The sequence below is a fragment of the Balearica regulorum genome, chromosome 3, assembly GCF_011004875.1.
Source record: "Balearica regulorum gibbericeps isolate bBalReg1 chromosome 3, bBalReg1.pri, whole genome shotgun sequence".
Classification (NCBI taxonomy): Eukaryota; Metazoa; Chordata; class Aves; order Gruiformes; family Gruidae; genus Balearica; species Balearica regulorum.
The window spans coordinates 125,734,454-125,749,960 of NC_046186.1; the positions used below are offsets into that span (position 1 = coordinate 125,734,454).

The following is a 15,507-nucleotide window of genomic DNA, read 5'->3' on the forward strand; positions in this document are numbered from 1 at the left end:
TAATAATAATTATTAATTTTTTTAACAGAATTTTATTCTCAATTCAAAACTTGGCATTGATTGGCACATCTGAAAATCATCATGCAAGATCCCTTTCCACACAGGCTGTGACCACTGTAAGTTACATACAGAATGTAAAGCACACAAGGAACCTGCGAGGTCAAACTCAGACTTGTCAGAATCTCACAGTGCAATAAATACAGCGTGGGAAGCCTGTAAGACAGAGCAAAGACTGATTTCTGCTTTTTTACACAACGCATACCCTTTTGATTTTGCAAAAAGGATCTTCCCTTGCTTCCGTTTCAAGTTGGTCGCCCAGTACAGGGACACTTTTTAAAATCTGACCTGAGCTAGTTCAAAGATGATTCAAACTGATGAGGAGGTAGAGAAACCAAGAGATGTTGTCAAGCCTTGAAGAAAGCCAGGTGAGCAAGGACAGAGCTACTTGTGCTAAAGTCTGAAAGGACAGAGTCAAGAACATCTGCAGTCCATAAGCATCTGACCCTAGGAGCTCCCTTGCTTAAGTTTCAAACACCTCTTCTGCAAGATAACAAAACCCAATCTGCCAGCTGACTAGAACTATTTGTTCTAGTTTTAAAGTCATCCTAAAGACAAAATAGATTGTTGCAAACAACTTTGTTCCATGTAGTACATTTATGCAGTTGGTTTTGCTTACAATAAAAAGCATAAAATTATTTTCCTGTCAGAAAAGGATTTGAGTAAATATTCTGAGCTACCAAAGAGCTTAGATAACTGCAAATGTAGCATATCCTTTTGCTTGACAATACCAACCCTGACAAAACTATTGCTACTCACAAATCACCACGGTTCATTCACGCTAGTTGCTATAAAACTGTTAAAACTTCTTTTAAAACCTCTGCCAAAATTCAAATGGAAAGCAACATTCAAATTCATCCTGATTTTACATAGAAATTCTGCTTGATTAAAAAAAATAAATAACAAAACCAACCACCAAACACAAAACCATTCAGATCTGCACATACAGGAAAGAAAATAACAATGAGAGCTAGAAAATCTGATATTGGAAGATCTGATGGGCTAGATGTCACAAAAATGTCACAACAACAGTGCCGGACTAGCGATCAGTACTTCACAATGAAGTAACCCTTACTGTTTTCCCATATCCACCTATGTCCCTTGACTCTATAGGAAAAAAAACCCAACCTACTGGTTGCATTTATCAATGCAGAACCCTTAACAAAAAATTATAAGGGCCTTCACTCTTGACTTAAAGGGTGAAAGCTTGATTTAAACCTTCGATAAATGTGGACTCACTGGTAATTCACTGACAGTTAATTCTCATAAAATTCCTATCCCTTAATCATCTAGGGATCAGCCGTCCCAAGACGTTTCAAGAACTCGTCACAGACAAAACAGGGCCTGCTACAAATCAAAGACAGAGGAAAACATATCGTGATGGTCAGGATAAATAATGCTGCACACGTGGACGTAACTGAATTTTATGGGTTAAACAGCTCAAAAATTCAACTGCAAACCAGCGGCATTCAGCTCACATAATCAAAGCTGAACGGTACATGTCTAGCCAATCTAGGGCTTGGTCTCAAAGGGAGTAGTGGCTTGGAGGATGAAAACCTGCACGCATACTAATCTAGATACTTAGATTTAACAGCTATAGCTTACACATCTCACTGGAATTTACTGAATATTCTAAGCCACCACATTAATTACCAGTGGATAAAAAGATCATAGAAAAGCATCTGAAGGCACTGCTGCTCTAAGCTAAATGGCATTAATTAGACTGCATCTATTTCAGCAATTTGCTAACAAAGTGCTACAAAAAACGGCTTCACCTGATATTATCCTCTGGCTCAGGTTCACTGTCACTATCTTCAGCTTTTCGCTTAATTCCTCCTGCCAGGGATGGGCTGCCATCAGAAGTCAGGCTGGTATTTGGAGATGATGAAGTTGTCTAGGGTCAGAATTATTACAGATAAATAGAGGGGAGGGGGGGAAGGATTTATTAGGCATTTTAAATTCAAGTTAATTTTAACAGCTTTGTGATAATCGCATGCATTATTTTCAGCTCCCCCAGAACTCAAGGCAAAAGCTATGCAACCCTTAAACTATTAAGTCAAGTAGCAAAAGAAAGGAAGAACACAGCTTTGTACTAAACGGCAGGCATTGATACATATAGGCAAAAAGTTCATTGTATTTGAGAAGGGAAAAAGATGCAATAAACAAGACAGTGTAAGTTGATAAAACATGCCATTTTTGATATATTCCAATTTTTGAATACAACTGTTTTCCTGGTCCTACCCCTTATGTTACAACTTCATTTTACAGTAACAGCAAAAAATGCATATGCAGACTACTGTAAAAATGCCGCCTGTAATTCAGAACTGGCAGAAATACTCTAAGTTTGTTCACAACTGACCTTTTAAACCCCTTTCAAATTTACCTACTTTAGTATTACAGAGTCTAAAAGAAACTTCTCCCATTCCATAAAGGAACTGATTGGCTTAACCCATGTGCAAAAGTTTTGAGATTAAAAGGGAAGAGCAGCAGAAATTATACATTGAAAAAGCATACTGTATTTATTTAGACTTAAGAGACAGAACACACATCTTTGTGATGAAACGGACCTTTAATTTGTTCACTGTTTGGATGAAGATTTATGCCCAGAAAGAAAATATTTGTCATTAATTGTTAAAGTTAACAATTAAGTATTCTAACAGATCAATGAACTTATATCCAGTTTTCCCCTCACTTCCTGACACCTTTCCAAAAACTTCACCTAAGTTTCTCTTCTTCCCAGACAAAAATGAAAGCAGCTGACAAACACGTAGCTATGCAAATCACAAATTTCCAAAACACAGATATCTATGTCTGTGTGCGTATACAAATTCCAAAGAGAATATTAAAACATTAAAAGACCTCCAGCTCAGGCATTCGGCCTGTGTCTCTCGCAAACCTCCTGAGGAATTTCCCAAACCTCTGCTCACGAGGTTTGACCCACAAGTGCCAAACAAGGTTGGGGGAAGAGCCACCGCATGCAACTCAGATGCGTTCACCTCACACTTGCCCTCCCAGAACTATTTAACAAGCAGTATCATACCAAACATTAAAGAAAACTATTTTATTCAAGTAGTCTCACAAAAATTAGTTATTAAAAGCCACTTGCCTGAAAAATAAACTGTCTGGTGTCTGCTTTTCAAGAAAGCTTGATGGGGGAGAAAAAAGGGTGTCCAGAGTAACATAGGATGCGATTATTTCCCCTTCTATGTGTAAATACCTTTGAACATCTACTTACAGAATTCTGTCTGTCGTGCATTCTCATCTCAAAGGCAGCTTGTCTAGGGTTACTGATTGCCTGAGGACTAGATCGATTTCCCAGAGCTTGAGGGGAAAACTGGCCACCAGGAATAAAAGAAGGCTGATCCCTCTAAAAGATAAATATATACAAGTATACTGAAAAAGCTGTGTAATCTCCACAGCAGTGTGATGATGCTCTCTCACGATTTTCAGATTAACATGTTATATAAAACAAGCATAATTTACTCACAGTTCAGCTTAACTTAGTTATGTTTAACCATCTCAACCAGACACGACACTTACAAGCAAGACTCATATTCCTATAATTTGTTAAGCTCTTTAAAAAACAAAACAAAACCAACCAAACCCTGCGTTTTGTGCCCATGTGCCTTCTATGTGGGCTGAATGGCAGTTTTTTGGGGGAAGCGAGACTTCATCTAACTTACTGGGAAGAAGGTATTCTTTGTAAGCAAAGTGAATAACCCCTTCCACTCTAGTAAGAGGTAGTCAGAAAATACATTATTTAAGAAATAAACGCAAAGTCTAGATAGTGCTCAGAGTGGGGATACGATCGGCAAATCCATTTAATGCAAACTGGTATACATATTTAAACCTAAACTGTCATGCTAAACTCCACTGCCCTCAGCAATACGATTGCTGAGAAGACTTGTGTCAAGGCATAGAAAAACAATTCCCATACAGTGACCATGCTGAAGCGTCACTAAATAATCACAAAAGTGCAGATTTACGTAGATTTGAAGGACACAACACACAGCTATCACTGAGCACATTCAGCGCTCTCTCTCCTTTCCCTTTCAAGAAACCTTTAATAGGCAATTCCTTCTTTCAATGCTCCAGTCTACAAAAAGCCATGAAAAAACCCTTTAAAATAGTTTACACACAGGCCAGAAACGATTATAACTGCAGTTTCAACCAGCACATATGCTGAAAGCTATAGTGTACGCTTCAATTCTTGCTAGTTTTTCCATTGTGAAAGGAATTAATTTACCTTCATTCTTTTTCTTTTTTCTTTTTGCCGTCTTTTAAAGTTATCCTAAACAGAGAATAAGGAGAAATAAGGTCAAGCATACAGATTTCTTGGAAAAGTCAGTCATTATAATCCTCTACTGATCAGAAGGCCGTAAGGTTTTTATGTAATGTTCTGAATAAGATATAGGTCAATTCTTGTGTCTGTATCTCCAACGGAAATGGGATAAAATTTTCTACCCTACCCTGAAAACCTATGGGGGGAAAAAACGTAGCTGTGTATTCAAAGCCCCACAATTTCAGTACTGACTTGTATCACCTACTAAGTTTAGCTACAGCCTTGCTTCATGGTGACAGCAGTGTCAAAAGACACAAGCTCCTTTCCTGCACTGGAACAGTTGCCAAAAAAGACAGACATTCAAATCCTGGAAACAGAAAACAAGAGGCTCAAGGAAAGATATTTCTTATTCTTGGGCCAGGGAAACTTGAACGTTGAATTGGCATTTTCACTCCAAGAGAGGTGCAGGCTGGGGCAGTTATAAACAAAGCATTTTACCAGCACTGGCACTGGCAAGTATTTTTTGACTGGAAAGTAAATAGAATTCTGCTCTTTCACAAGGTGTTTTATCTCCCACACTTAACATATAAACTGGACTATCTCTGCACAAAACTGCAGAGACAGACCAAAAGAACAACAATTTATGGACACATTTCAAATGGTGGGAGGTGCCGCAAGGCAAGAACACGCTTGGAATTCAAATGGAGTGTTTCACCCCTGCTCATGGCCTGCACTTCCACAGGTTGCAGCAAATTACAAAACAATTCCCTCCTCACTTTTCAGAGCGGCTATTCAAAAAGCTGCAGGCAGTAACAGAACTCACATGCAGTTTTCATTTTGCTATTACTTGGGATAACAATCAGACAAACAGGCCCTGCAGTCCAAGAAAAAGAAAATCAACTGGAAGCATACAATTCTTTTGTGAGTACAGAGGAATTCATTAGAGATTATAACAAAAAAAATTGCAAAGTTTGTGGGTTTTTTTCTTATTCTGTTAAAGGAGTGTCACAGTCTAACAATAAGGTATGTGATAAGAAACAAAATCCAAGAGTGTAACAAAAAAAAAAATTACATCATCATCTTTTCTCTTTTTGAAAATACTGTCTTCAACTTCTCCAACAGCTAACATGATCATCTGGACCCGCTGTAGGTTGACAAAACCACTTTCTGTGAGGTACCCCTGCAAATTAGAAAATAATATAGTTGAAAAACAAGCCTAGTTTTGTAGCAAGTAGATATTTCTAAAGGAAAAGCAGAAAAATTTACCCCAGTTTTGTGCACCACGTTTTTATATATGTTAACCAAGCGATCAATTGCTCCCTCCCTAAAAAACAAAAGCAAGCATGAAATTCTTATAATTTAAAACCACAGTAGGTATACTTGCAGGAAAAGAAAACATACATTCTCATCTACCTGATCTCCAAAGATGGCAGATGAGGAAGAAAGTCATTTCCCACAAAGAAGCACATAAAGACCCAGTCATCAACACTTCGTTCAAAATCAAAAGTGAAAGGCAAACTGGCCATAGTGAGCTCTCTTTCCAAATACTGCAACACACAAAAGGACATTAGAAAACACTGCTTATGGAGTTTCAAAATGCTATTTATAGAAAGCAGATATAGTAACTGCTTCAACATACCTCCCGCAGAACACATAATCGGATGAAGATGAATTCTTGTTCAGCAAAAGGAAGACTGTCCGCAAACTGATCGTGCTGAAGTGAAAGGAAAGAGTTGCGTTACATCCAAGCTCACCTTGGCAGCTTCTCCAGCTCAACTTTAAAGGCTAACTTTGAGAGGGGTTAAGAGGCCTATAGGTACAGTTTCTCAAGTTCTTATGCCAAGCGTGCATTTTGCTACTTTGCATGTCTCTGAAGTTACTGATCATTTTCTCTTGCCGGTGAAAAAACGAACAACAACACACCACAAGTGAGGATATTCGGTTTGGCACAGTATTTTTGTGCTACAGAAGTACAATTTTTACTTATTTATATAACAGGGAAGCCAAGCAATTCCAATAACAAAATCTGCATTATGTTTCAGCCAAAACCAACAGCAAGAACAATTTGAGGATCTCATCAAAACTTAAATTATCTTATAGATAAAAAGAATTTCTAGATATAGCAAAATTCTTACCTTGCCTTGCTTTTCTCTGGGCAAACCTTGGCAATCCTTAACCTCATGACCCATCTGGTTACAAAGAGCACATGGCTTGGGTTTATTTGGTTTAAACTCTTCCCTAATTATAGTGAAGTTTGGTTCATGTGTAGCTAAACCAAGCATAATCAGATCAGCTACCAATCAAAAGAGAAGAATAAAATTAATGAAGGATCAACATTATTAAGCTTTTTTTTTTTTTTTTTTTTAAAGAAGTTTAAAAATGAAGTACATTCTACCTTAAGTAAGTGTGAACACACACGTGTGCTTACCCACAAATTACCCAGGCAGCAAGGCCGGATCTTTCCCCATACATTACACAGAGCTTTCAAAAACCAACACACACACTGGATTATTTACACAAATACAAGTGAAAGCCTAAAAACTATGGCCCAACTCAATCACAAAACAGCCTGAGCAAGCTTAACAGAACATATTGCTAGCAAAAGAGAACTCACCATCAGCCCCACACAGACAGTGATGGGTGTTTGGGTCATGGTTTGGTTGAGCTATACAAAACAAAATTACATTTAGTCAAAGTCATGCAGAATAAATTACTAGTGACCACACCTTAATTTAAAACAAAATGTTCTCATTTGTGTGAATTTTACCTCTTTGTCTTCTAATGTAATCCATGATTTTATGTTCACCTTCACCAGGAGCACTAGCATCAGACAAAATAACCTGCAAAACATTTAAATTATGTGAACAATTTATGCTACCACAGCAAAAAAACCAAACACCAAGCAACTTAAGCAGTTCATATACTGACTCTTGACTTATGAATACTTGAAATTCTAATCTGCAGTTTTAACTAAACGAAATGATTTAAGAGTTTGGAACCAATGAACAGACCTTCATTTTTCTCTAAGAATTCTAGGGTGAAGCTGACCTATTGATTCAAATACCACTGAAATTATCCCATCATTAACTAACATATTTGAAGTTTCCTGATAAATTATCAGGGCAGTCGAAATATGCACTAGAGAACTTAGAGGTAAAGCAGACATATGCCCGCTTCCCCTTAGATGATCTAAACTCATAGATACGCCGATACATTATCACGTGGTACACTTCCTTACACTGACGTCCAGATGAGCATTAGCGTTCCTAAAACTCATGTCTAATGGAGGGAATTAAGCAGAGTCAACTGCCCTCTAATTAGGCCACTTTAACAGCCAACTTACGGAAAATAAAACACAGACAGCTGTGTCTGAGAAGACTGACTATTCTGCCCTCTCATACAGAGCAAACACAGGGTTGTCAGAAACCAAACTGAGTGACAGGGAGCGGAGTGGTTGAAGAACAGGAGGAGAGAATTTCAAAGTCCAGAAAGACAAGAAAAGCAATAGGTATTCTTTTCACTGCCTGTCATCTGTTGTCTCCATTGTTAGAATAACAGAGAAAATGAGAAAATGTAGCCTACCTGAGGTAGCAACCTCAGGTAGTTAAAAAAGAAGTAGTGAAAAGAATACGTATACAATGTATCTTGACACTTTTCTCCAAGAGAGGAAAAAGTATTCCTAAAACTCTGTCTCCCATTATATCAAATTGTGGCTTCTACTATCAAATCTTTTCATTGCTGTTAAGCAAAATCAAAACACACAGTGCTGTTAGGTTGCGTTATTGGGATGAAACGTATTTCTGAAGAACGTGCAAGTTGGTCCATTGTTACCAACAGCACAGTGCCAGACGATGAGACAAATCTGTTAAACGTATACCCTTCAATCATATCCCAACCCAGCCCAACAGATCACCTTAATTTTCCTGAAGTATGAATCCGCAAAACTTACTGTCAGATTTTTCCACCCTGGGTCGCTGTTCAAACGGTCAGCAATGTAATAGCGGAGACATTTAGCAAGATTGTCCATGAACTCAGTTCCCTAAAAAGTGACGGAAAAAAATAAATTAAACCTTCATTCAGACACTGGCAATTGCTGGTTGAAGTGCAAGATTACTTACCGGGGTAATACAGTTGCTGTCAAATCTCTCTTTCACTTCTTCTGGAGGAAGAATGCCACCTAGAGCAATAAAAACATTTAACAGAAGTAAATCAATATTGAACATTAAAAGCTGTTTTTTGCATGATAAAAACCCAGATGGCTCCCCTGATAACAGTTAACACTTATTGAAAATTAGTTTATTTAAACAAACAAAAACCAACCGAACAACAAAACTAAACTAGCTCTTACCATTACACTACCTCCATCTTAAAGTAAGGTGTTAGTACATTTACAAACGTCGTTACTTCAGAAAAGTGATTTCACTACCTATTCTGTCAAACGACCGTGAAAGAAATCTCAAAAAACTAAGCTTGCTAAGTTAGATAAAACATGAGGAAATAATTATTTTCTTACATATTCTCCCCTATGTTTCCACTATCTATTCACTTGGGCTCACAAACAGGGTTACACCAACTTCTCTCATCTCTGAGCTTCATAAAGGGTCTTCGCAGTCTAGAAACGCTACAGGAAGAAATGTTAAAAAAGTCTTTGTCCTCCCTTTTTAATCTCTAACTAGGTTACACAATGGCCCTCTCACTTGGGCTACAGCATTCATTCCTCCTACACAGTCACCTGAATTAATTGCTCCAGCCCAGACAGCATGCTTCAGCTGCACACACTCCTTTCACTCGAGTCATGTCACTGTCACCCTTAGAAAGTTGCGTTGACTTTGTTTCCTCACTGAGTTTAGAGTTTCCACTGTCAAGTAACTACCCTTGCTCGCAGTTCACCACTCCTGTGCTGCAGTATTTTCGTTTGATCCCTGCTTTTAAGCCTCAACTCCCCTTTCATCAACCCTACAAATTTGCACTTCCTTCCATAAGAGTTTTGGTTAGTTTCCCACTACTACATTTATCACTGCCTTTCTGTTCAATTTTTTTTTTTTACAGGAATTAAGAGTACTCAACACAAATCCAGTTCAGGCAAGAGACAGAAAAAAAGAAGTGACATGGTTTTTTATCTTAGTTCTTAACTTCGAAAAACACAGATCCATCCTTCTGTAGGCTTGCTATCCCCTCCTCCTCCTAGCAACGCACAGACAAATATCCACAGACATCCCTTTTCTAATCCCTACTGAAGCTTTCAGAACCAACAAGGTGACCCTCACTTGAAAAATCTCAGATATGGCCGCAGTTCTACCTTTTGCCAGAATTTCTTGTCTGATTTTTTGCTTCTCTTCAGCAGCTTCCATGCCCTCCTTTGATGCTCTGAATCTTCTTGACCGCTGTTGATTCATTTTTGCACGTGGAGCCTAAGAGAAGGTATCATAATGCTTGGTTCAGTTACTGCATCTAGACAATTGTTTTCTTTCTGGACAAATCTCTTGAAGTTGGCCAGTTTGTGATTATACAACCATTTAACAAGACGTCAGTCTAAACTGTACTCAAAACAGGGATTTCTGTTGTCCCCCCCTCCCTTGCGGCACCACCAGGATCTTACGAGACCAGATGGCACCTATCCTAAATTTACAGCCGTTACTGGGAACTAAATATATCAATACTTACTACTCCGTCTATAGCCATGTAAAGAAGTCGCCTTGGTCTCACAATGTTGAAGATCCTGTCAATATACTCAAAAATCGCAACCATCATTTCATCTTCATTTTTGGGCGCTGGCCTAAAACATAGAGCATTCAATTTAACATCTGAGATGCTATCAATAAACCCTATAAAACCCTGTAAAGAGACAAAAGACTGCCTTACTTGTCCTCTGGATGTGTACAAGGGTGAATTATACCATTCATATCCAAATACAGGTTATCAAACTCCACCTCATTAGGGTTTGGTTTGCTTGTATCAATTGGAGCCTTGATGCCATTGCACTCCTTAGCCTGTGAACATAGTTGAAACAAATATTTCAGTACTTGATTAGAGAAGTATCACAAATAACCAGAGTTGGTCAACGTACAGACTCATAAAATTGGTGTGGGTTTTTTTCAAGGGTAGTAAAAAAAAAAAAAAAAAAGACAGCAACAAGCTACCCACATAATTACCTCAAGACGCACACTTACACTATTGAAATAGTGCTTTTTTTTCAGATGTTTGTAAATTAGCACACTAGAAGATATGATGAGTTACAGCTGAGTTTGGTTCATTCCTGCTCATTGGCATGTATTATAAACAAGAAGTTTCCATACCTCACATTATTCAAGAAAGCAATTCCTTTTACTGCCAGGGCCATACTGACTCCCTCAAAATTTAGCAAAGGGACTTCAAAGTTTATAACACGATGCTGTAACTTTAACATGACAACCAAGAAGCATCAAAATCTTTCTCCTTTAAACCCGCAGTTCCCCAGACTGACACATCCGAACAAGCGCGCACCTCTGCCTTTTCCCACTGCAATCCCCTGTTTAGGTCACACACAGAGCTGGGGAGGTTGACAGTAAAAACAATTCACCTATGGCTGATGACATATGGGAGCCCAGCTGATGATGCGACAAGCTCCCGAAGTATATCAGTGCATCTTGGTGAGCAAAGGGCAACGAGATTTAACTAGAAAAAGGACTTTTCCCAGATTCCTCTACAGAAAGGAAGGAGATCCTTTCAGATCCCACCAGGGAAATCTCCAACCTGGGTATGCACGTATTACTTTTCTTGCTGGCTATCAAATGCACCGAGATGCTCAAACCCTGGACTCTTCCACTCCTGCCTCCGAGTTTGTCCTGTGGGTATACTTGAAACGCTAAATACAATCCAGTCCTTACCATCCACTTCTGCAAATAAGTAAACTTTTGACTCGAACGCTTCGCCTCCTCTACGCCAGTGCTTTTTCCTACTGCCAGGCTGATGCCTACCGAACGTGAAACCCAGGCCACAATGCGGATGGTAAATGTGATGCTAAATTACAATCGACCTGAACCACCTATAGCCACCTATGTCGCTGTGCTTCCTCAGCATTCTCTAACACTTACAAGCTCCACGAGGTAAACGCAGAAGTGCCAAGAAAACAAATCTCAGCTGAACCGGAGGTAGTAAACAACCCCAGGTTACTTTGCGTATGCTGCCACGTCAGTGACAGGTAACTACCTAGGTGAAGGGAACAGTCTGTCATCAGCCCCAGAGCAGAGATCAGAGTTGGCGCTAGAACACCTACCTAAAACCCCCCCTTGACTCTTCTCTGAAGCTGCAAAGCAAGCAGTTTCCAAACACTGGCGAGTCTCAAAGAGTGGCTTAGCACCCGTGTTCAATTTTGTTTCCTCGCTGTATGGTCTATTTATTTTTTATAGATAAACCACTGAATGGAACACCACCAGCACCAGAAGAGACATGAGCTGATCAAGACAAAGTCAAATGTATTTTCAGAGAAATTATGACCGAAAGGGTTTTAACATATCACAATGCTGGAAAGCAGAGCACTCTCAAATAACTTGGTGTAAAGCAAAAGAAAAGTGAACGTCATGTAGTTGTTACGTTGTTATGTACAAACTGTGATACTACTGGTCCTCTGATCCACGTGAAACTTCTCAGCAGCTGATGAACAAGCGTCAAGCACTTCCTCTGAACTTGTATTTCCAGACTTGCCGCTTTCTACTCTTTTAAGGAGTTCCCCACCTCCCTTATACACAGCTCAACCAACCAGATTTACAAGGAAAAACTTAGAGATTGAACCATCAACTTTCATACAATTTTCCTGCTTAGAGTAGTGGCAGAACTAGCTGAACTTATCCCAGTCCTAAAAGGCAAAAATTAAAACCTCTAAAGCAAAATAAGACTTTATCCAGTATTTACATTTTTCACAGTTAGAGATGAATGGAATTCTTTCAGGGCAATTTTGTGAAGTCATTTTAAAATAACTGAACACTGAGTCCCTCTATTTCATTTCTTTAAAACAGGTGAAATTCTGCTAATTCACATCTATCTTATACTATTCATCCAAAGTAGCCAAATCCTGACAGACGAAATCTTGCCTGCTGCGTGCTTCCTTTATTGAACTTTCCAGAACAGACACACACAAATCACACGGTTTTAGCAGAAACTGTCAGGTGCCAACGCTGTGCTGTAGCTCGCAGCTCTAATAAAGTTACTCTGGGCAACCGAGACCTACAATTTTAAAAGAGGAGTATTTGCTCTGCTTTACATCAGATAACGGGACGAGAAGCTTGCCTTGTGTTCTACTTGATCTTTCATCAAACCTCTTGCCAGAGCTAACTGTGATTCAGAAGATATCAAGGGCTTACAACTATGTGATATGGAAAATAAAACTGCCCCCATCACAGATCTTATTTTCAGTCTTGAAGGTAAAGCAAAGTAAGTATGATCTCTTTCAGACGGCTTCGAAAGCCATTCAGTTTTCATCTGCATACCGCTATGTCAGCAACTTTACCATTACATCCTCGTAAACCTATCAGATTTTTAATGTAACAGCCTTGTAAAAGGTTTAAGTATCTGGGAGTGATATCTCTTGTGATAGAACTAAACTGTTCACTTTTAATCTACAGCCTCTTTTGAAACCATTGAAAATAGATCTTCAAATATGATACTTTAGTTGCAGCTTTATTAATTCATACGAATTTGATTACGAATATTCTCTCCGGATTTTATATCATCTTCAAGATCTTCCTCTTATTCTTCCTGCTCAGCTTAAGAAGAAGATTAATCAGGTTTAAGAAAAAGAAATAATCTAGCAAGGTTAGAGAACAAGGATCAACTTTTTAATATTTCAAAGAGACAAACTACCGGGAGATACAAAATTTCTGATTAGAGAGATTTATAAGCAATCCTAAAATACACACAAGGCTGATTACATTGTGAGAGAAGTTTAAATTCATCTACAGTAAGACAAATCACAGCTTCTCACTACTGTCCTAGTCTGCTCTCAAATTTATGACCAGATTTGAATATAAAAAAATTGTAATGAACAGGATTTATCCATGTGCTGTCCTTACTGTAATTGCAATGTGCTCTTAAGTTGGAACAAAGCAACGTGGATGAGGACATCAGGATCCAATACTTCACTTATTTCATACGTTGTATTTTCCTTTTCTTTTAGTAAGGAACATTTGCTATTACAAGCTCAATTATTAAAAATCCAGAAGGACATACAATCACAAACTCAGTAAAACCAAGGCTATATAAGCTTTTATTTTACCTAAACACTAGAACAGTTTTGATTAAATAAAGATTCATCTAAATGTTTACAAGTGTGATGAAAGAGATCAGTCTTCTGCTCTTAGAGAAAACTGTCCTTAGCTGTCCCAGACTGCAGATATATTTGCTGTTTAAATCGTGACTGCCTTTAAATACATCTTAAAGCATCATCCAGAAACAGCCGGACAAGCTTGTAAGACAAAAATGTGAAACACCTATTTACAGTAAAGACAAAACTGTAAAAGAATTGACTTTATACTGTCAAAACTCTATTGGTGCCCTTTTGATCAGAAGAATGCTGCTTCAAAGCATCACAACTAAGCTTTACCTGGGGGGGCTCTCTGCTGTTACCGCTGCCGAGGCTATCTTGCGCCCGATAGCCTTGCCCCCCACTTTTCCCCGGCAGACGCCGTCGTGACGCAGTGTCCCTGAAAGCCCTCTAAACTCAGGGTTACCCAGACCCTCAGAGTAGGTCACATCAGAGACATGAAACCCAGGAGTTTGGTGAAGTGACCAGAACAATCACTGCTAGCTGCCAACAGCTTATTCCAGAGTAAGCATTCGTGTGAGCAGCTAATAAGCTATACTTGTAAACCCACAAACCGCCTTTTTCTGTAATAGTTCCCCCCAGGCAGACAAATCCTCACTTCTTATCTACCCACTGGAGTAAAAAACTCACTTCTTGCAGCTACAGGTAAAATAAACTTCACGCTTCTCTCGCGCTGAGGGAGGCTACCTGAAACCACAACGGCCATAAAAGCAAAAGAGTAACTCACAGTTTTAACTGTGCAACATTTGATTAATCCAAAGCTACGATTCTGTTTCATAACCTGAATTGGAAAGGCAAAAACACCCTGCCCGTAACAAGAACTGAATCCTAAAACTGAGCTGCCTGCCATTCGCATACACTGGACTCTCGCTGAAGGCAGGCAGGCAATACATGCAGTCAAAACCCCCAGTGTCATCACACAATTCAATCACTTCACTCTCTTTCCCCTTATCTTCTCTACCTTGCCCGCACGCTTCTATCTCCTTCGCAGCCCACTGTCTCCCAAAAGCGAGGTAGGTCTCTCTCAGGGAAGGACAGGAGGTAGCGCAAAGACAGAAGCCACAGCACACGCTCAGCAGTGGGGACGTGAACTTTCCAAAACAGCACCACGAAGAAGAGTAGAACCCGGCCAGTAGAACTTGAGAAAAGACGATACAAATTGTTTGGAAAAGCGTACAGGAAAAACAGTTTGGGAAGCACAAACTCAAGAGTTTGTCTTCTCAGAAAAGCTTTGGCTAGGTTGGCCCTGAAAAGAATAATTCACCGTGTTCACTGTGGTGTAAAGTTACGACGGTGCTGCTATTCAAATCCAATGTAAGTCTGAAGGGAGACACCCCCTCCCCCCTCGCTGTCACCCCCCCCCACCTCCTACGGCGTCCCTGACGACGGCACAAGCATTCGTGTGGCTGCAGCGGCGTGCGCAGAAGAACCAGCCCGACACCCTGCCTAGCAAAAGTGTACGAACACACGTTATTTCAGCTGCGTTACTTCTTAGAAAGGGTTCCCCAGATACCCACACAGGTCTCTGCGCTGCTGCAAGGGAGAGGATAAATATAAGCTACAGGCAGTCACCAGCCAGCTTAAAGCGATCAACAAACCGTATCTGCTACGAGTTGTGGGTCAGTGAAGACCACCTGTGGGGTTCAGCAGCTAGGTTGGGGACCAAGTCTTCACCGAAAAGCATCTTCTGTCGCTACAAAAAGCCACGTTTTAGAGAAGTCCTTGGAAAAAATCAGCTCCCTGTTTGGGCAGGAGGTATTTCTCCTATACTAGAAAGTATCAGCAATGAGACAAAAAAAGCTGAAGCTGCTCAAGGTTAAAGGGTACAACTGCAGACTTGACTAATACACGAAAGAGAAGACTTACAGCA

General features: G+C 39.5%; 1 protein-coding gene across 1 annotated transcript in view; it reads right to left on the minus strand.

Annotated features, from left to right (window-relative positions):
- The window catches only part of XRN2 (5'-3' exoribonuclease 2), a 49,292-nt gene that overhangs the window by 32,669 nt on the left and 1,116 nt on the right, over positions 1-15,507 (minus strand). Inside the window, exons 2-16 of the mRNA XM_075749968.1 lie at positions 10,202-10,329; positions 10,004-10,115; positions 9,639-9,750; positions 8,458-8,516; positions 8,289-8,378; positions 7,107-7,179; positions 6,954-7,004; positions 6,475-6,632; positions 5,979-6,053; positions 5,753-5,886; positions 5,606-5,663; positions 5,412-5,519; positions 4,304-4,348; positions 3,293-3,424; positions 1,833-1,951 (exon numbers count right to left, since the gene is read on the minus strand). Of these exons, the coding sequence (XP_075606083.1) occupies positions 1,833-1,951; positions 3,293-3,424; positions 4,304-4,348; positions 5,412-5,519; positions 5,606-5,663; positions 5,753-5,886; positions 5,979-6,053; positions 6,475-6,632; positions 6,954-7,004; positions 7,107-7,179; positions 8,289-8,378; positions 8,458-8,516; positions 9,639-9,750; positions 10,004-10,115; positions 10,202-10,329 (1,454 nt within the window). The remainder of the gene's footprint in view (positions 1-1,832; positions 1,952-3,292; positions 3,425-4,303; positions 4,349-5,411; positions 5,520-5,605; positions 5,664-5,752; positions 5,887-5,978; positions 6,054-6,474; positions 6,633-6,953; positions 7,005-7,106; positions 7,180-8,288; positions 8,379-8,457; positions 8,517-9,638; positions 9,751-10,003; positions 10,116-10,201; positions 10,330-15,507) is intronic.